The sequence below is a fragment of the Gracilinanus agilis genome, chromosome 4, assembly GCF_016433145.1.
Source record: "Gracilinanus agilis isolate LMUSP501 chromosome 4, AgileGrace, whole genome shotgun sequence".
NCBI lineage: Eukaryota > Metazoa > Chordata > Mammalia > Didelphimorphia > Didelphidae > Gracilinanus > Gracilinanus agilis.
This window is the reverse complement of record NC_058133.1, coordinates 360,153,076-360,173,882: the sequence shown is the minus strand read 5'-3', so window position 1 is coordinate 360,173,882 and position 20,807 is coordinate 360,153,076. Positions and strand designations below refer to the sequence as shown.

Sequence of the window (20,807 nt, the reverse complement as noted above, 5' to 3'; positions counted from 1 at the left end):
CCAGGTCCTCTGATTCCCCATCCATGACTCTTCCTTGTACTCCTGGAGGACAGATGCAATACAGACACTAGTGATAGTGGGTGTAATGTGACTTCAAATGTGCTTTTTCATTTACTCAAGCATTTATTAAGTGTATACTAAATGCAGATTACTGTTCTAGGCAGCAGGCATGATGCATAAAACTATCTTTGCCTTCAAGGGATCTTACAATGATCATTTCTATGCAGATAACTCCCAGGTCTACATGTTCAGCCCTAGGTCCTCTCATGAGCTTCATTTTCATGTCATCAAGTGCCTACTGGGTATTCTGAAATGGTTGTCCTCTAAGCATCTCAAACTTAACATGACTCAAACAGAACTTAGTATCTTTTCCCTACCCAAACTACTCTTTATCTGACCTTTCCAATTTCTGTCAAGAGTACCATCTTTCCAGTCACCTGGACTTACAATCTCATAGACCCTTACCCCAAATATTCTTCCGCAAAAGTCTAACTATGATGCCTCATCATAATAGTAGCCTGAGTTTTTTAAGAATGATGTTAGTAGACCACATATCCATGCCATAAAAGCTTCATATTTGGTCCTAAAGATTACTGAGATGCACCTTCCAAAGATTGGTCAAAGTATGGAAAGCATCATTATAATAAACAGGTTATTCCATGATTACTTGTTTGTATTTCTTGTAATAATAGAACAAAGAAAATTTTTATAATGGCTCTTAGTTTTGTCCAGCTTTCTGATTCTGCAGTGAAACCAACAACAAAAAAAGAAACAGTGGGTAGAGGGCTCTAAGAATCATGGTTTAGATTACCTACAAACATTCATTTAATTATGGTATTAAATATGAGATCTTTGTTCAATCACTAGTGAGTCAACATACTACTGGACATACTGAAGCACATCAATAATGTCAATATTGAAATTCTTGCTATCAGTGAAACCAGAAGATACAAGAAAGCTGGAGCTAAATGGAAAATTCTCCTTGAAGAGGTAAATAAAGGAGCTAGAGGAACTGGTGATTTTGTGTATTCAAAGGTAATAGGAAACATTATTTCATAGAGTATATTCTGCCCTTAAGTGCTCACAATGAATATAAAGAAAACAAAATCTCGACCATGAAAGGTATGGCAAATTATGGGCCAATATCTGTTATAGAAGATAAGGACATAAGGAAAATCCATAAAGAAAACAATAAGATCCTCCAAATTACGTTAAGATATATTTTAATATTTGGTGGCTTCAAAGCAAAGATGAGCATAGTAAATGATGGGGAAAAACATGGAATATGTTGGAAGAGGAGGTAGTATTTGACTTAAGTTTTGAAAGAAGCTAAGGAAGAGAGCACATATTCCAGGTATAAGGGTCAATCTATGTACCATTATGGGGACAAGAGATAGAATGACATGCATGAGGAACTATAAGAAAACCAGTTTGGTTAATGTTCAGGAAGAGGAAGAAACAGTAATAAAGTACTTCCTGCCTGGAATGTTTTACCCTATATCTTTCCCTTGGGATTCCTAACTTCAAGGTTTGACTCAAATGCCATCTTTCCTGCATAAAGGCCTTTCCTGGTCCTCTGGGCTATGAAAGCCTTCCCCCTCCTATGCTTGATTCATATGTATCTTGTATATACCTACATAGGTACAAATTGTCTCCTCCATTAAAGTGTAAGCTCTTTGAGCAAAGACTGTTTAGCTTTTCTATATATATGCTAAGTATCTACTACAGTTTTGCTTGGCACATAGAAAAATGTTTATGGGTTTAGTGATATATGCTTGAAAAAGGAAGTGGGCCACTCATTTAGTAAGAAATGAGGGGAAATGGCTTACCTTTCATGCTGCAATGGTACCCATTTAATATTATGAAACTAATGTAGCAAAAGACCTCTTCTGATACACTGTCTGGGAACCTCTTCACAATTTTATGGAAGATTTATGGGAGGACAAAAATAAGAATCACACAATATAAGAAGGCATGGATGAGTTGTAATTGGCACTGCTGGAAAGAGGACTCACATCAAAAAAAATTGCAAATCCAGTGAATTATCTACAAGATTGAAAAGATATTAGTTGTTTTTAGAAAATTGCCTATGAAGATGTACTTATTCCATTCTCAATTTTTCCACTGAGGATATCTTTAATAGTTACATCCACCATTTCCAAGATATTTTAATAGTGATATGAAAATAGGTATATGTACTGTTGATAATCACCAACATCTCCTTGGTAAGTTAATTTTCCATTCTTGGGGAATCTTCCTTTTCTTGAGATACTTTAAGAAATAATCACTCGGGGGCAGCTGGGTAGCTCAGTGGAGTGAGAGTCAGGCCTAGAGACAGGAGGTCCTAGGTTCAAACTCGGCCTCAGCCACTTCCCAGCTGTGTGACCCTGGGCAAGTCACTTGAACCCCATTGCCCACCCTTACCAATCTTCCACCTATGAGACAATACACCAAAGTACAAGGGTTAAAAAAAAAAGAAATAATCACTGATCACTTTAAATTTTTAGTTTAATTCTTATGGATCTCTGCTTCTCAAGGGGTCAAATACTAGGTGGCTTATTGAGAAGATATATGTACATAGATCATAGAATAATAGATTTACAACTGAAAGTTGTCTGTTTCAAATTCTATGAACTGACTCACTTATTAGGAGCTGTGTTAAGACATAGATCCTAAAAATTTTAAACTGATTAACACAATGATAAAACACAATTCCTGATAATGAAGCATGCTATCCACTTCCTGACAGAGAAGTGATGGACACAGGGTACAGAATGAAACATATTTTTTAGACACGGCTAATAGAAAAATTAGTTATACTTGGCTATTTATATTTGTTCAAGGGTTTTATTTTCATTTTCTTTTTCTTTTCAGTGGGAAGTGGAGCAAGAGGAAGAAGAGTAAACTATATTTTAGTTAATTTTTTAAATCAAATTTAGTTTTAAAAAGACATATATCCTAGTTCCTAAATTTAAAAAAAGCAAAGGACAAAAGAGAAGAATAATTGCCATCACTATTAACTAAACCTGAAGATACTTATCAGAAATAATAACCCTTAACAATTATAATTTTATAACATTATATATTTTATAAATTTTACATATATAAATATTTACAAATATTCATATTTATAAATAAAACATATAATCCAGTTTATTACAACAGGAGAAGGCTACATTAAATAACAATTACTTTGTTATGAGTAGTTTACTAACATTGAAGATAAAGAAAACCAACAGGTCACTGGAATAATGAACAGGAAAGCCAGGGTAGTGTGACATAGCTATTATTGTGTCAAGAATGTCTGAGATACACCTGCTCATAACAGTTGCTGGAAAGCCACCTGTCTGACAATATTTCACTCTTTTTCTTTTTGTCAAGCATTTGATATGGTTTAAGAGATCATCATATTTCTTTTCCTAGTACTAAATTATCATGTAAAGTAAATGTATTTGAACATTTACTGTGAGACTATTTAGTCAACTGAGTCTTTAGTTTTGTAACTACAAAGAGAAAGCGCTACTGTTTCAATTTTACATTTTAAATAAATGTTTATTGATATATTTTGCTTTTATTGCTTTCATTTCTACATACATCCTTTCCCCTTCCCCTACTAATAAAGCCAACAGAAAAACTGGGGAAAAAATGATAGTTCAACAAAACCAACCCACATTTTTACCCAGACTGCCAGAATAGGTGATTATTCACAGTCATAGACTCTGACCTTGCAAAGAAAAGAGGGTGATAGTTTTTTCAACTTTTCTACAGGTTCCCCCTTGATCACTATAATTACATGGGAAACATTTTGAGTGTTTTTTTGGTTGGTTTTCTTACATTGTTAGTCATTACGTACATTATTTTCTTGTTTTACTTATTCCACTCTGCATCAGATCAGATGTCTTTCCATACTTCTCAGAATTCTTCATATTCATTGCTTCGCTCATGTCTTCAATGGAAGTTTCTAGTATTTCCACATTGCAAATAATGCTAACTTTGAGTTTTAGATCTATGTTTTTACCATATTAAAAACAGTTCTTAAAAAAATAAATATAGCTTATCTGTGTTCATGCTTTGCAGGGTTTTTTAGCACAGATGAATCTCATACTTTAAAGGATCTTCTGAATCTAATAATTATAATCATATAGTTTGAAGCATTTTTGTTTTTCATTAGATTACCTTCATTATTTTCCTAATGTTAAATTATTTTTGCATACCTCCTGGAATAGGGAGTACATAGGGACAATGGACTGACCCTGAGTTGAACAATGGACTGACCCTGAGTTGAACAGGGCTAGACCTGCCGTGGGGAAACTGTAACACTACTTCCTTTTTTTCATTTTTTTCCATTTTATTTTTTTTTTAGTATATTTCTCCATGTTTACATGATTCATTTTCTCTCTCCCCTCTTCCTTCCCCACTCCCAGAGCTGACAAGCAATTCCACTGGGTTGTACAAATGTGCGACACTACTTCCAATGGAAACAAAGGTTCATCTTTTCAAAAGCATCATTCTAGCAGTGTTGCTAGATGACAGTGAAACATAGAATAAGATAGTCACCAAAGAAGTAATATTAGTATCACACAGATGGAAATCCAGAACTGGTAAGTGTAAGCAAGTTGCAACATAACCAATGAGGAATTTCAAAGAGGAATAGAAGTAAAAGATATAATCAACAAAGTATATGATAGGAAGATAGGCTGATCATATGATAAGGATGAATGATAACAGATGGATAATTAGAGGGCTTTACTGGTATCCTGTCAAAGCCACGAAAAATTAAAGAAGACTTAAAGCATGTTGGATGAACTCACTATGGTAAACTTAGGAGAAAATATTGATAAAAGTGGCCAGTATAGAGTAAATATATATCCTTGGACAGAGTTTTCAGATCAATGGAAATACAGAACCACTTGAGTATCTGAACCCTGATGCACTTTTAGCTCAGATTTCATTTAAAACTTTTGTGTAGATATCATTAGTGATATTGGGCCTTTTTTCCTTTGCTTTATCCTTCTCTGGTTTATGAATTAGGAATATAATCTATTCATAAAAATGGTTTAATATAAAATTTTAGATTAATTTTATAGCATAAGCATTCATTATTCTTTATATAGCTGATAAAGTTCTCTGGTAAATTAATTTTAATCTTAGTTTACTCTATTCTTGACCTCACATCCTAATTTTGGTAGTTCTAGTATGGCTACTTTAATTTCATTTTCTGAGACTGAAATGTCTAAGATTTCTATTTCATGTTATATTGATTTGGGTATTTTATAGTTTTCTAAGTAATTATTTCTCGTAAGTTCTCAGTTTTTATATGTATGTAGCATATGTAATATAAATGTATAATGCATATTTAATGTGCATATATAATGTACACATAATGTACATATATAACATATGTAGGAAGTTCTGATATTATTATTCCTTATCTGTTTTTTATGTTTTCACCTTGTTCATCTGTAGTAGGAGTGGGGATGTAATTTTGTGTTCTAGCCTCTTCTTTTGATTAAGCTGAGTAAAAGTTTATGAACTTTAATAGTTGTGCAAAAATAATTTTTGTTTATCAATTAGATAATCTCTTTGTTTTCTATTTTATCTATTTCCCCTACAATTTATAAAATTTATTATTTGGGGCTTATTTGACCTTTTAAAATTTTTCATTTGTATTTTCATTTTATTCATCTTTTTTCCTATTTTGTTAAAACATGTGTTCAGAAATAAAATTGTTCTTCTGAGTAATGCTTTAGCCCCCCAGAAATTCTGGTATGTTGTCTTATTATCATTCTCTTTCACATACTTATTATAGCTATGATTTGTTCTTTGAGTCATCAATTCAGGATATTATTACTAAGTTTCCACTTAGTGTTATATTGAATCTCTGGGAGCTTGAAGATCACCTTTGATTGACAAATAAGTCAGTTGGATGGAATGTTCCCAGGGAGGTCATGCGAAAGGCAGGAGGAGGGCAGTTGAGAACCCTGAGCAGAAGTTCTGGGTCTTTGACCTGTGCTGAGGCTGGAGATCAGTGGATCTTGGTATTGGAGTGAGAGGGTGCAAACATCTCTGCAAACTCTTCCTGTACTTGAGATACCATGTCAACCTGTACCTGACCACCACCTTGGTGTCTACTGCCCCTAGATATTAGGAGTTTCATCATCTAGATATCTAGGTTTCCCAGGGCCCAGGAGGGATCCGGGAAATGGGCAGGAGACAAAGAAGAGGGTGGAAAGGGTGGAAATAACTCAACTGTAAGGCTGAAGATCTATTGAAGAAGAAGTCAAAGATATCCCAGCAGTTTACCTACTCTGGTTTAGTCCTGGCCAGACTGAGCCAGAGGGAAGCTACATTGATTCTTCATCTGCCAGCAGTTGAGATTTCATTAGTAATCATTAGAATAGGATCTCCTATACTACAGTCCTTTACCCATATCCTTCTTGTTTAATATAAAGTTTAAAGTACCTTCCTAAAGCAGTTTCCAAGCTTGTTTGGGAAGGGAGAAATCTCAGTCAGAATACAAGGTGTTATCCTAGCTAAAGAGCCCAAATCAACATATCAATTAACCCCAGGTGGGTCCTGAAGGGATATACCTCTTAGACCTGAAGGATGGGGCCTGGGCAACTGTTATAAGGGAGAAAGGTCATCTTATTTCTCTCTGTACATCAATTTACCATCTCAAATAGATCAAGAGACCTCCCATAATTATAACATTAGTAAAATCTCCAGCTTAGAATACAGCTTATTCTCTTGAGAGAGCTGGAGGACATCCTGGGCAAATTATTCGAATTCTCTATACCTCAGTTTCCTCATATATAAAATGAGGAAGATAATACCACCTATCCCTCAGGGTTTTTCTGAGAATAAAATGATATAATACATGCAAAGCACTGTGCAAGCTTTAAGGCACTAAATAAATGCTAGCTATTATTTTTGTTATTGTTACTATTGTTGTTTTATTATTGTTGTACTCTATTTGATTAGATTTTTTCAGAATCTAGTCACTTCCATCCCATACGAAAGCATCAGAGAAGGACTTCAGTGGAAAATTCATTTTATGTTATTAAAATTTAAGAATATGTCTAAATAGATAGCCGAAGTACTTCTTTAGGAAGTGAACACTTATAAAATCGAATTAGAAGATAATAATCTACATATGACTTAAGATTCTAAAATAATTCTTTTCATTTAACAGAACTAATACAGAGCCGCAGAACTATCTGCAGAAGGACTTATAAAAGGCTACTTGATTTATTTGGAAGAAGCAGGGAATTTCCATCAGGAAGCTTATAATTCCACCATAATTCTATACACTATAGTGTAGATTCTGCTAATACACTGCAAAATTTCAAATAATTAATAAATACAGAAACAGGTTATAATACTCAATAAAGGAGGAGTTCAAGTGATACTTGCCAAGTTGCTTTGAATGCTATGCATATTGACACATGATAACAAGAGAGAGTCTTCCCAATACACAATCTGTAACATTGACAGGTTAGTAAAAAGATTAAAATTAGCACAAATTTAGAAAGATAAAAATCCTTAAGATACAGAGATGTCATTAACTACAATTTGATTTATTTAAAGAAGCTATCTATTCTCCCCACACAGGAAATGGCTAGAATAAGCATTAACAAAGACCATAGCCATTTCCTAAGGATATCTAATAAATGTAAATCAATGAAGTGATAAAAGGAATGCAGAAATGGCCTTGGCAAGCAAATTCATAGTGGGATTACCAGAGAGATATGATAGCTAAGAACAATACCAATTTAGAATATTCACTCATTTTTAAGATAATACTAAAGAAAAGAGTGGAAGATAAGAGAAGATGATGGGTAATAATATCTCATTAAACAGTAAGAAATAGGGAGAACACAAGGTTATGGAAAACTTGGTCAGAAACCCAATTAAATCCCAAAGGAATCATAATAAAAAATGCTTTCCTCTTCCAGATAGAGAACTGATAGACTCAAGAGTGAAGGTTGAATCATATCCCCCTCCTTTATCTATTTTTGTTTTTTTTTTTTTTCAGAACATGGCTAATGTGGAAATATGTCTTGCATGATATTCATATCATATTTCTTGTCTTCTCAATGGATAGATGAGGGGGTGGTGGGTAGGAGAGAATTTGAAACCAAAAATAAAAAAAAATTTAATTAAAAGAAAAAAAGAAACTCAATTAAGCCAGATCAAACAGAACTGGAAGGATGACAGACCAAAAAAGGGGAGAAAGTCTGTCATGATTCCTCTAACAAACTCTATTCTTCATCAGTGACAGTGGAGACTGTGATTCTAGAGTTCCAATGTGTTAACTCTACCACCATCCCTAGTTCCAAAACTACCTTGTACTTTACTATTTTGTGTGTGTTTGTATTTATTCACTTTATGTTACACATATTTACATGTATACTAGTAGTCTTTTCTATTAAGATTCAAGTAAGGATTACTTAATTCTTTACATAGTACCTAGAACATTGTAAGAATTTGATAAAACTTTGTTGGTTGATACAAATCTATTTAAAAAGGAGAACTTCATTCAATGACCTTCTGCTTACAGAAGCTAGGAATAAAACAGGGACATACATGCCCACCAAAAGAATTTGTCACTGTTGCAGATGTCTAGTTTGGAATTCATATGGGAGGGGAATTTCTTGTAGGTTGTAAGAGCTTTTAAATACTCTTTTTGCAAATGACACTGTGCTAACCATATCAAACCATAAAATACTGCAAAGTTTCCTGAATGAGATCACTATCCTTCAAAGGAGTCTTACCTACTTAGCTATACCAGCAAAACCAAGAGTGTGCCTATCTAGATTATGACATTCAGGTGTATAGGCAACTCAGACAAAATAGGAGCTTCATGTGGACAGGAAATGAGATTCAGAACTGATGGAAGAAAGTGGGCTAAACTGCATTTCAAAAACTTCATAGTGTTTTTTAATGATCCTAGGGCTCCTCCCTGAAACCAAGATCCACAATTTTTTTATATCAATATTTTTCTGGTGATGCTATATGGTTATAAAGTTTGAAATTCCTTTATCCAAATCACGAAAAATGCAGATCACAAAAAGAGGATTGAGACATATGAGCTGAGATTTCAGTGAGCTAAAGCATTTTACTAAATGAAGAAAAATTCAGATGTAATGATATAAAAATATTATCAATAAAATGAATGACTGAACAATGAAGTAGGGCCAGTCATGTAGGAAGAGCCAGGATAAACTAATGAATGGATGGTATGCTACACAGAAAGGCCAAGATAACTGGTAGGTTTACTGAGAAGAATTGATGGGGGAGGGGAGGATGGTCAAGGTTCAAATAGGATAAAAAAGTCTGGAAGAGTTGCTACCTGCACCATTGGAGGGAGTACTTATATCTGTCAATAAGGGTACATATTAATCAAGAAAAACATGAAAGAAAATGAAAACATCCAGGTCTTTATCATGTATTTTGATTTACTTCATTTTAAGAACACAGAATCACTGAGCAATTTTCCTGAAAAAAAATCTGAGCTAAAGAGCTAATAACACCACAGCCTGCTTTCATTTATTGATGAACACATCTCTTTCTAACAACAACAAAAAAAATTATTAAAGTATCATTAAGTATAAAATATAATTAAAGTGATATTCCTCAAATATAGTCTCTGTGGCTAAAGGAAGAAGCAAAAGATAGTAATTATTATTATTATTATTGTTATCATTTTGGGGACCAAACCACAGATGTCATCAACATGGTTAACTTCCAATGAGGAAATTCCTTCTACAAGTGAAGATGGGCAGCTACTTTGCAATTTATAATATCATTTATCATCATTGCAAAAGGATAAGTGACTAGCATAAGGCCACATAGCCAGGTTGAGTCAGAATTAGGACCTGAACAAAATCTTCATGTCACCAAGGCTTATCCATTAAGAAATACTATTTCTCATTATTAAAATATTATATACAAAAATTATTTAGCAAACACTTTAAAACTACCTACCAATATCTACTGACCTACAAACATTCATAATCAAAATTTTAAATTTCCTCCAGAGTTCATAATTGTGATTAAGAGCTTTTACTTCCCCATGTTTGAATAATGAAAAGAAATCATCATGAGCATCAATTTTGTCTTTCTTCACAAATCTTTTTTTTTTCAAAATTATAGCTGTCATTTAAATATAAAAAGGTGTTTTCTCATTGGAAGAATATCACTAGAGCAATTAAGAAGCAATTTGCTGAATTTATAAACATTAAAAAATGTGGGGGAGTTTTCCTTATAATTCACTTAATTATCCTATCACTAAACATTCAGGTCTGTTACAGAAGTACAAAGCTTTTTCCATGTGTATATCCATTTGTAAGGGGAAAAAACATACAGATGAGTTTTAATAAAGATTGTATTTTAGAAAGCACTTGCAAAGGAGAGACGTCTGAGTCAGACATAGATAGGTATAGTTATCTTTAAATCCAAAAAAAACAATGCAGAGGTCATTTTTTTAATTTGGGAAAATAAGCTTTGCTCAGAATAAATCTGGTATGCATACCAAAAAAAAAAAGGCAGAGCAGTGCGACTATTTTCAAATGGAATATTCTTTTAGTGTGCCAGAGATCAAGCTACATTCTAGAGCAGAAAAAAACTTAATAAGCAATTTTATCTCTGAGAAAACGTAATTATATTCATGACTGCTGATAATTTGGTAAGCCAAGCACAGAGTTACAGCTGAAATTTATAGAATGCTTTAAGTTTCACAAAATAATTTGCTCTAGTCTCTGATGAAGAGGTAGCACTGTCTCCTTACCATGGCCAGATCCTTGTAAAAGAAAATTTAATAATAACTGAGAAACAATTTGGTTATAAGTGATTTATTGGCCAGGCAGTCAAAAAGTAATAGTTGATGGACTCCTCAGTTAGTCCAAAGACCTCAAGTATAAAGTCAATCATATTATTTATTATACCCCAAAACAACTCATCAAACATATCCAAAAGATCAATTAATTAAACAATCAGTCAGGATACGATTCAAGATACAAAATAAATAATCTAATTTCTAGCTAGAGCAAAGTTTAGGGACTTTCCAAGGTGGAAGGAGGAAGGAGGAAGGAGTTGGTTTCAGCCTAATTGGGAGAGGGATGAATAAGTTTTGGGATCTTCCATTCTTAAAATAAAAAGATGTTGATTAATTATAAACACTTGTACATATCAAATAATAGATAATTTATTTAGTCTAGTTTTTCATGGGTTTACAACAGAAAAACAACAAAATGGAGAAGAGTACATGTGGCCACACAAGATGGAGTTTGTACTCAAGTTAAAATCTGATTAGGTCCTTCTGATTCTCACACTAAATTAATTGTATTTTATGCCTGACATTTACTTTCTTTTTATACCCTTTACATATATGCTTGAACTCAACCCCTCTCATTTTCTCCAGTAAATCACCTCCTTGATCAACCCTTCTCTCAATTTTAGTTTCCTCCAACTCCTAGCCTTTTCCCTGATATCTATATAAGGATAAGGGTATACCATGTTTCCTATTAATCGATCAACCAACAGAGTAAGCCAATTATTAAGGAATTCTCCTATTACATCATCACAACGTTTGGACAAACCCTTATCTAAACCCAATTAAATATTGGGACAAACCCAATTTAAAAGTACTTTTTGCTACTGAATGAAAGGCAGATAACACCTATATAGGAAATATTTTGTGACTAGTTGAGATGATCATACAAAAAGCACCCTTAGTCCAGTGATATAGGACTCCTGGATTAGGACCAGTGAAAGAGATGCTGAGGGCATTCTAAAGACAATCACAGACATAATCAGAAACAGAAAGATAGCCACCTACAGCACAAGGCTTGCCATGCATAGACCTCCCTCCTGAAGCATCCATTCCAATCCATTCCCAGGACTACACTGTCTAGCTACACTGGGTTAGCTTTGACCCAACCTGGGAACCCTCAACACTGCCCCTCGCCCTCAACCTTCCCCATATCATTCCATTCCCAAAGCTATCCAACCCCTTGGACAACAGTCCTCAATACCACAACTGCAATCTACCTAAACTCATTCCTCAATGATTAACATACTCTACCCTATCATGCTCCCCCACATCCCAGGGATTCTGGACCAGGGTTGCCATTCTTCAAACTCCATTGTCTATTGTCCACTGAAAGCGCCCTTATTCCTTTCTTCCTTAACCCAATCCCTCCCCCTCCAAAAAAAAAAAAAACAAAAAAAAACTCCTATTATAAGCTAACCAACCTGTCCACTGTGCTTTCTGTTCCTGCTCCATAAGTAACAAACCAGCCTTGGTCTTAACCTTTGTCTTTCTTACTCCTTCCATCACCATGAATTTGGCACTTCTAGCTTAGAGAATAAGGCACAGGGAGTTCCCAAGTGTCAGAGTCCTATTCAAATTCAGCTTTTAGCTTAATGGACCATTGCTTTTTCAACATTATATCATAATCAAAGATTTACTTTTAAGAAAGAAATTCCTGCATTTAAGATATTTATGGATTTGCCTATTTATTCAAAGTATAAAAGGAAGTCCCCCTCTTTCCAGGTGACTCTAGAGAAAGCCATTTAACATTTCAATGCCCCAGGCAATGCTCCCTGGCATGAGAAATTGATTTACATTTACTGATTTACTTTGGTAGAGGGAGTTTTCCTCACCAGGAAGAATCTAACACAGAAAAAATCACAGATCTAGACAAAAGGGAAAAACAAAACAAAAACCCTAACAAATTTAAAGTATTAATTTAGACATTTGCTCCAAAACAGAAATGTAGGACCTTTTTCTCCTGATAAGATTCACAGAAGTAAAAAAAGGGGGATCAGTGAGAGATAACAATTTAGTTTGGGTATTATTTTTCTTAGATAAACATAAATGATTAATTCAATATTCAAAACTAGAACACATAAAATTTAACAAATTTTAAAAGGAAAGAAAGGAGAATAGAGGAAGAGAGAAAAGAAAAGGGAAAAGAAAAAGAAACAAATGGAAGAGAATTATATCAAAATGAAGAGAAATAAAAAGATAAGGAGAAGGAAGAAGACTAAAGAAGACACAGAGAGAAGAAATCAGAGAGAAGCTGGCCATATAAATTTTGAGTTATTTGAAAGTCACATTCTCTTGCTTATTTGGGCTGTGGGCTTCAGAATATTACTTACTCTCTGTTGCCTTTGAGATGTAATTAACCATATTTCTAGCTTTTTAACTACTCTATGCCTTATAATTTTAAGGAATTCTCTCTAAATTCAATAGCCAGGGAGGAAATAATCTTTTGGTATGCCCAAGTGTTCAGAGTACCCAATGACTATTTGAAATCAAACCAAGGAAAAACCTGGCCCCAGGGTAGGTTTTTTTTCTAGTAACAAAATACTGATTATAAGTTGACTAATTAATATTAGAGTTAATTGAGCTGTATGGCTCATACTAGTACTTAGGGATCCTAAAAGAGCTAGAATTTCCCCATTGAATTTATAAAAACCAAAGAATGGATGGATTATCATTTTATGGAATACAAACTAGATAAAAATTTTTGTGGGGTAGAAATTCAGGTCATAGATAACTATTTAGTACACTAAAATAATAGTGATGACATGAATGAATGCACTTATTCATCTAATAAACTGGTCCATTGTTTTAGGCTGAATTCAAACAAGTTCTGGCATAAATACTTATCCCTAAAATATATACTATAATATGAAGAACTATCTTCCTGTAATTAATTTTTGAAGTTAACCAAGACCTATTTCTGGAACTAAATTGCTAAATAAAAACACCAATCATACAATAGCAGGGATGCTTATATTCTTTTTTCCCTAGCAACTACTGTTATAGTCATAATCTGGGATGAGATGGATGCCACCTTGATTGACAGGGATGGCAGTTGAGAGTTTGGAATGTTCCCAGGTGCCTTGAGCCAGGGGCAAACGTCAGTTAGCCCCACCCTATATATATATATATATATCCCTGACAGCTACATTGAAGGAGGTCTCTGGACTCAGAGGCTTAGAACTGGAGATCACAAATCTCTGAATTGAGACTGGTGCAAGCCTCTCTGGTTCTATCTGGCAGAGTGGCTGAAGGATAGCTGAAGGGTAGTTGAAGAAGAAGAGGGTAGGAATAAGCCTGAATCTATTTCCTGGCTAGACTGTGAGAGCTAGTGAACCATCAACACTATTGGTGAGAGAGCTGAGAGAATAAAGACCATCAATATATCTGCAGCAATAACCTTCCCTTTTCTCTGGCTTGGCTGTGGCCAGGTCTGGCCAGAGATAGAAAGAGGTAAAGAGCTCAAGCCTCCACCAGCCTAGTAGCCTCCAGACCTGATCATTAATTAGTTTAATAGACAATAGAATAATAGGGTTTCTAATCCCCAATCCTTGACCTTGTTATCCTTTCCCTACCTATAGATAAAAGAGTGTTCAGTAACAAGTACCTTCCTGAGTGGTCTTTCTATCACTGCCCTTGGGAAGGGAGTCAAATATGCAGTCAGATACTGATGGTTACCCAAAGCTGATCAATGGCCCATTACCAATCTATCCAACCCCAGATTGGGCTTGGAGAGATTAACCATCCATCTGACCTCTCAAAAGTTCTTACTTGGGTAGCTGTTAAAGGAATTGCTGACAGGTTATCAACCGAACCTGTCAGGGAGAAGGGGATACTTATAGCAGCAGCCAGGGTGAGAGGAGTAGGTGTTCCTCCCCACCAAATGCAGCTGAGGAGATTATATAGGCTGATACACATCACCACTATCATTATATGTCTATATCTCTCTCTACCCACATATTTCTTTAACACTACTGAGTGCTTTGGCTAAAGACTCCTTAATAAGTGAGAAGTTCTAAGGTGAAAGTGGGGAGTGAACTGGTGCTTCCATGAATAAAATTGAGTATTATAGTACTTAGTTCATGGGCTCATAGGAACAACATCCTCCTCCTAACACAAATAGCAAAAACAAATATTATTCTCAAAAAAAATTTACTTCACTTTTTCTCCTTTACAAAGATCTGGGTTTGGTCATGTATAGGGTCATATTCAAACTCTGGGAGTTGAGAGTCACACCTTGACTGACAGGTGAAGACAGTTGGACATCCGGAATGTTCCCAGAGGCCACGAGGACAGGAGGAAAGGCAGTTGGCCAGAAAGGATATAAATACCCTGGGAGCCCTTGATAGGGACCCTTGGACCCCTTTGATTTTTGAGAACTTGGCTTTGCTCTGGCTGAGCCTTGCCTAAACTTTTGCCTTGGACATTTGATCTTGAACATTGATTGACCTGTGGATCCTCTGATTCTCTCTGAATCCCTAGATATTTAGGTATCCCAGGGCCCGGGGGGATCTGGGAAGGAGAAAAAGAGGGTGGTATTTCCTGAAGGCTGTAGAAATGGCAAACAACTAGCAGTAAGAAGCTGAGAGAAATCATCAAAGTTTGTGTCACCAAAACAGTTTGCTTACTCTGGTTTGGCTGTGGTCAGGCTGAGCCAGAGGAAGTGAAGAACAAGGCAGCATTACTGAACAGCCTACAGTCCTGAGGGATTATTGTCATACATTTAGTGATAGGGTCACCTATTCCCCAACCCGTTCCTGATCATTTCTTTCCCTTGTTAAACAACATAGATAAAGTTATTAAGTACCTTCCTAGAGTAGTTATTCCATCACCACTCTGGGGAGAGAGCAACACAGTCAGATGAACGTTATACAAGGCTGATAGAGCCCAACACCAATAATCAATCAACCCCAGGTGGGACCTGAAAGGGTTACCCATCCATTGACCTTTAGGGATCCTGCCTGGGCACTGTCATAAAGAAGGTCATTATTATAACATCCAGCTGGGTGGCAGGACTCGGGTGTTCCTGCCCCAGCCATTAGGGAACCAAACCAAAGCTTCCTCAGATTAATATCTCAGATTACTACTAGTGATAACCAGCTTAATAGTGGTAGTATCCAGACTACCCCCTTTCTTTTATAACAATAGATAGGACAGCTCAGAGAAAATAATAAAAGACAGATAAGGAAATAAGATGATGATAGAATCTTTTGCCTTATGATATCATTTACCTTTTAGGAGCTGATAATATCAAAAGAAAACCATACAGTAGGAGAACGTTCATGGGAAGAAAACTGAATTTAGAGAAAAGGGTTAAACAACTGAAAGAGAAATTGATGGCTGCAGATGGCCAGTATAAGAATCTGCGAGTAAAATTATCTTCTTTCAGAGGTACATTGTATGTGAAGAGAAAGAGAGATAAGAAGGGCCTTTCTAGGTCTGTTTTCTCAACTGGTAAAATGAAAAGTTTGGACTACATGATGGAAGGGTTTCTATAAATAAAAGTCTATAGGAAAAGAAGTATATAAAACATCTGAAGCTTTAGGAATGATCAGGAAGGTTGAGGTAGGAATGATGAATATAAAATATAGAATTTTTGTTCAAGTTTTTAATTCCCTTTGAATTGTTTTCCAATCGTTCAAGCAAGTTTTCACTATAAATCTTCCCTCTTTCCTTAGTAGGACAAAATTTAACTCATAGACAAATACATTTTTACTGTGGGCTCAAGTCTATTTAATATTTCACCTACAGATATCTGATTTGTTCTGAGTTTTTCTGTGCAATATTGACTATTAGACAGTTACCAAATAACTCCTCTATTATATAACCAATCAAACAATGCATTTTGGGAGATATCAGCTAACTGAACACCATAATAGGTATTTGACTAAAAATAAATGTTATGTCATATTTTTGACTTGCTAAACTTTATATCAATAGCATTTGTTTCTCTGACTATATTCTTCTCTTACATTGTAAGTCATGTCTAATAAAAGGAATTTTCCCCCACTATACTTAATAAAAATAGAGAAAAAACAAGCAAAATACCTAACAGAATATTGTAAATTGCCATTTGCTCTGGATCTAAAAATTTGGTCTCAATGAGTAAGCATTTTAAGTTAGGGTGGTTTCTCCTTATTCAACTACTGTCGGTATACCTAGTGAAAAGTGAGCTGTAATTCAGAAAATGTGAATGAAAGGCAAAGGCTTCACCTAACTGGCCTTTTAATCCCGAGTTGGGCTGGCAGTGTGTAAGTACATCATTCACTTTGGACTCCATATCCATTCTCAGTAAGACTTGTGACCTGCCAAGTATAACAGATTCTTCTGAAAAGCTCCTGCAGCATTTGTTGACCAGCTCTGTGCATTCTTCAAACTCTGTTTCAGGACAACCTCTCCATTAACTTGATGTCAGTCATGCTCCTAGGAGCAGCTGGGTCCTTACATGATTGCTGATGACTTCTTATCCAATAAAACTATTGTTAAGCAAACATACAAAGCTTTTTGAGCTACTTGTATTATTTTCCCATTTACCGAACTGGCTTGTTCTATAATCACAGGCAAGTTAATAAAGTATTTAAATTACTATTCTTTGCCTTATTTATCCCATGTACAAAAAAAAGGAAGACAGTTTAACTTATCCATCTTGAAAAACTACTACTATGTTGATATGGTTATGAAATTCTAAGAAATATGAGCTGAGAGTTTATCTCTTATTTGAAAAGTGACCAGAATTTGAATTAAGAAGCAGGTGGAGATTTTAGTCATTCCGCTTACATATGATTCCCTTTTTCTTTAGAATGCATACATGACTTCAACACATTTTAAAATAACCATGTAAGGTCCCAGGTTTGCAGCTTCATTTTAAAACATACAGAAAAGGGGTTGTTGCCATGACAACATACTTAAGTCCTTGAGGCTTTTTTGTTACCCATCTGAAGAAATTGTAACAAACACACATATGCTTGGGTTTTTGTTTTACAAATTGAATAGCAAAGGTTTAAAAACTAAAAGTTCCTCTAGTTTTTATTTGTTCTAGGAAACTAAAAAGTGAATGTTACAAATCTTTTTAAAAAGAATTCAAAAGTAGCAATTGTAATCCCAGGCACAAAACAAATTAGGGTCTGATTCTGAAGAACTAAAGCACTGCCATCTTATCAGTTATCACTAGTTCTGTTTCTTGAAAATTGTACCATTAGTTAGAAAAAAAAAGGCTTTTAAAAAATTGAGACAAACTACCTAATAGTTGGCCTCAGTTTTTTAAAATTTCAGTACACTTTTGGTTTAACAACATCAGTTTTAATTTGTTCAATAATATGATCCATATGCTCCCCACTCAAAATATAATTCTATATGCCCCTCTCTACTCAAGAAAAAAAAAGAGCAGTCTGTGCATGTATGGAATTGACTTGCTAAAATTATGAAATTAGATGGCAGCAAAAAAAGAAATGGTCTAGGGATCATATGGAAATAAATGCATTAAGCAAAAAACTGAATATCCAATATGTGCCTAGCATTGTTTCAAGCTTAAAAAGTACAAAACACAATCCCTGCCCTGCAGGAACTTAGAACTAGTTGGGTAGATTTTTTTTTAAATAAAAATGGGACACTAACTACCATCATGTTCTGGGAGGTGTTTTGAATCAACCCTGAATCTTTAGATTTCTTCAAGATCATTCATTCTCTGATTCTCTAACACTGTTTCAGCTCTCTTCCAATACAAGGTGTTGGGAGCCTGAAAAACATCTAGTATGGAAATAGAAAAAATTTTGCTTATCTTAGGTCCTATAAAAGTAACATGATGTTCTAATAAGTGGAAAGAAAGAAAAAAAGCCTAGCTCAAAAAAAAAAGTATCGAGTATATACAGTATATTTTAAAAGTACATATGTACTCTCCTATCTCTAGCATTTTACTAGACTCTTCAAAGTTATTATACTTGAGCAACAGGAGCTTACAAGAATGTCAAAGGTAATGGGCCCCTGTTGGATTCATTCCACAAATACTTATTGAGTACCTACATGGAATCATAATGCAAGACCACAGATTTAGAAACAAAGGGAATCTTATGAGTCTCTTGTGCAACTTTCCCATTTTACAGATGGGGAAACTGAGGCACAGAAAAAGGTGAATTAAGTTGGCTGGGGTTGCAAAACTAATAAGTAACAGAGCTGAAACTGGATCCAGGTCCTTAATTCCCAATCCAGTGCTTATCTCACCACAATACCAGATGCTATGGGAAATATAAAATTAATAGAAGACTCAGTCTCTAAGAACTCAAGAAGTCTATCAGCTAGCTGAGGAGTCTATTTCTAGGGCCAAAAGAATCACTTTAATTACCTCCAATCAGTGGGAAGCAATTTCCATCAATTTCTCCCATCCCTGAAGTACTCACTTGAACTTAAACTCTGCTTCTCCTTCTCCCTGTCACTACACAGCAATCCCACTTGTTTCTTTCAAGGTACAATGAGGTAAGGGCACTGCATTTGAGCAGTCTTATGGTCAGACCTTCTCTTAAGAAACAGATGTGTATGTCTGCTCAAAATTACACAGTACTTACAATTTTATAACTCCATCTAAGTGTTTAGAACAATGCTGCTGATTATTCTTGTCTTGTTTGTGTTGATGCTGTCCCAGTTGAACAAATCTACAGATTGTAATGAATAGACATAAGTAAGAGAAAGAATTACTTGTAATGTCAGTAGGGAAAGAGAAATGATGTTTTCTTTAAGATTATAGTAACATAGTTGTTTCAGTAGTGCATGCCAAATAGTCATCATTTCATATAAAATAATCACATTTAAGCTGTTCTCCCTTCTCATAGTGGGCTGTGGGGATTGGCAGACAGGGGAAAGGGGAAGAAGAGTGGAGAGCAAGGGAGACAAGGAAGGAGACATTTTAAAAATGGAAGCCTTGAAAGTAACTAGGGTGGCTCAAAGGATTGTGAGACAAGTATAGAGACAGGAAGTCCTGGGATCAAATCTAGCCTCAGATACTTCCTAGCTGTGTGACCCTGAGCAAGTCACTTAACCTTTATTGTCCAGTCCTCACTGCTCTTCTGCCTTGGAACCAATAGAGTATTGACTGTAAAATGAAAGGTAAGGGTTCAAAAAATGCTAATGAAGGGGGCAGCTAGGTAGCACACTGTATAGAGCAAAAAGCCTAAAGCCAGGAGGTGATGGGTTCAAAAGTGGCCTCAGACACTTCCTAGCTGTGTGACCCTGGGTGGGTCACATAACTCCAATTGCCTAGCCCTTGCTACTCTTCTGTCTTAGAATTGATACTAAAAAGGTAAGAGTTTAAAAGAAAATATCAAGGAAGGCACTGACCTACCTCATTCACATAGTGATTAAGTTGAACAAGTAGTAAAACTTGGCCTTTTGCTCTTTTCACTAAACCACCCTGTCTTTCTTATTTAGTTCTATGAAATTTTGAACATGCCTGCCTAGGCCTCTTAGCTCTCCGAAAGAGGGCCACTACCTCTATGGATGGAGATGACCCTGAATAAAGTAAAGGGGAGGCTGGAGAGGCAATGCTGTCACTGCCCTAGGCTGTAAGGGGCCCAGCTGGGCATCCTCTCAGTCTCTGTGGTGCTTGACACATCCAAGGTGCTGACTTCACCATAGCAAGTCAGCACTGAAGATGCTGGATCTTGCCCCAATACCTCTCTGACTTTACTAAAAGGATCTTTGTTTCCAGAACCGTCATTAACATTATGTTTCCATCTAAAATAAAGCCCAGAGTTAGAAATGTAAACTCATGAGAGACAGCTAACTAAGGTGGATCAATGGATAGAGCCAGGCCTAGAGATGAGAGATCCTGGGTTCAATCTTCCCTCAGACACTTCCTAGCTATGTGACCCTGGGCTAGCCCTTAATTTTCTTCTGACTGGGAACCAGTACTAAGATATGGGTTTAAGAAAAAAGGAAGGAAGGAAGGAAGGAAGGAAGGAAGGAAGGAAGGAAGGAAGGAAGGAAG

At 35.5% G+C, this 20,807-nt stretch overlaps 1 protein-coding gene across 1 annotated transcript in view; it reads right to left on the bottom strand.

Moving 5' to 3' along the window:
* Positions 1-20,807, bottom strand: part of FIG4 (FIG4 phosphoinositide 5-phosphatase) — a 169,184-nt gene that overhangs the window by 31,481 nt on the left and 116,896 nt on the right. Inside the window, exon 22 of the mRNA XM_044676692.1 lies at positions 19,390-19,476. Within this exon, the coding sequence (XP_044532627.1) occupies positions 19,390-19,476 (87 nt within the window). The remainder of the gene's footprint in view (positions 1-19,389; positions 19,477-20,807) is intronic.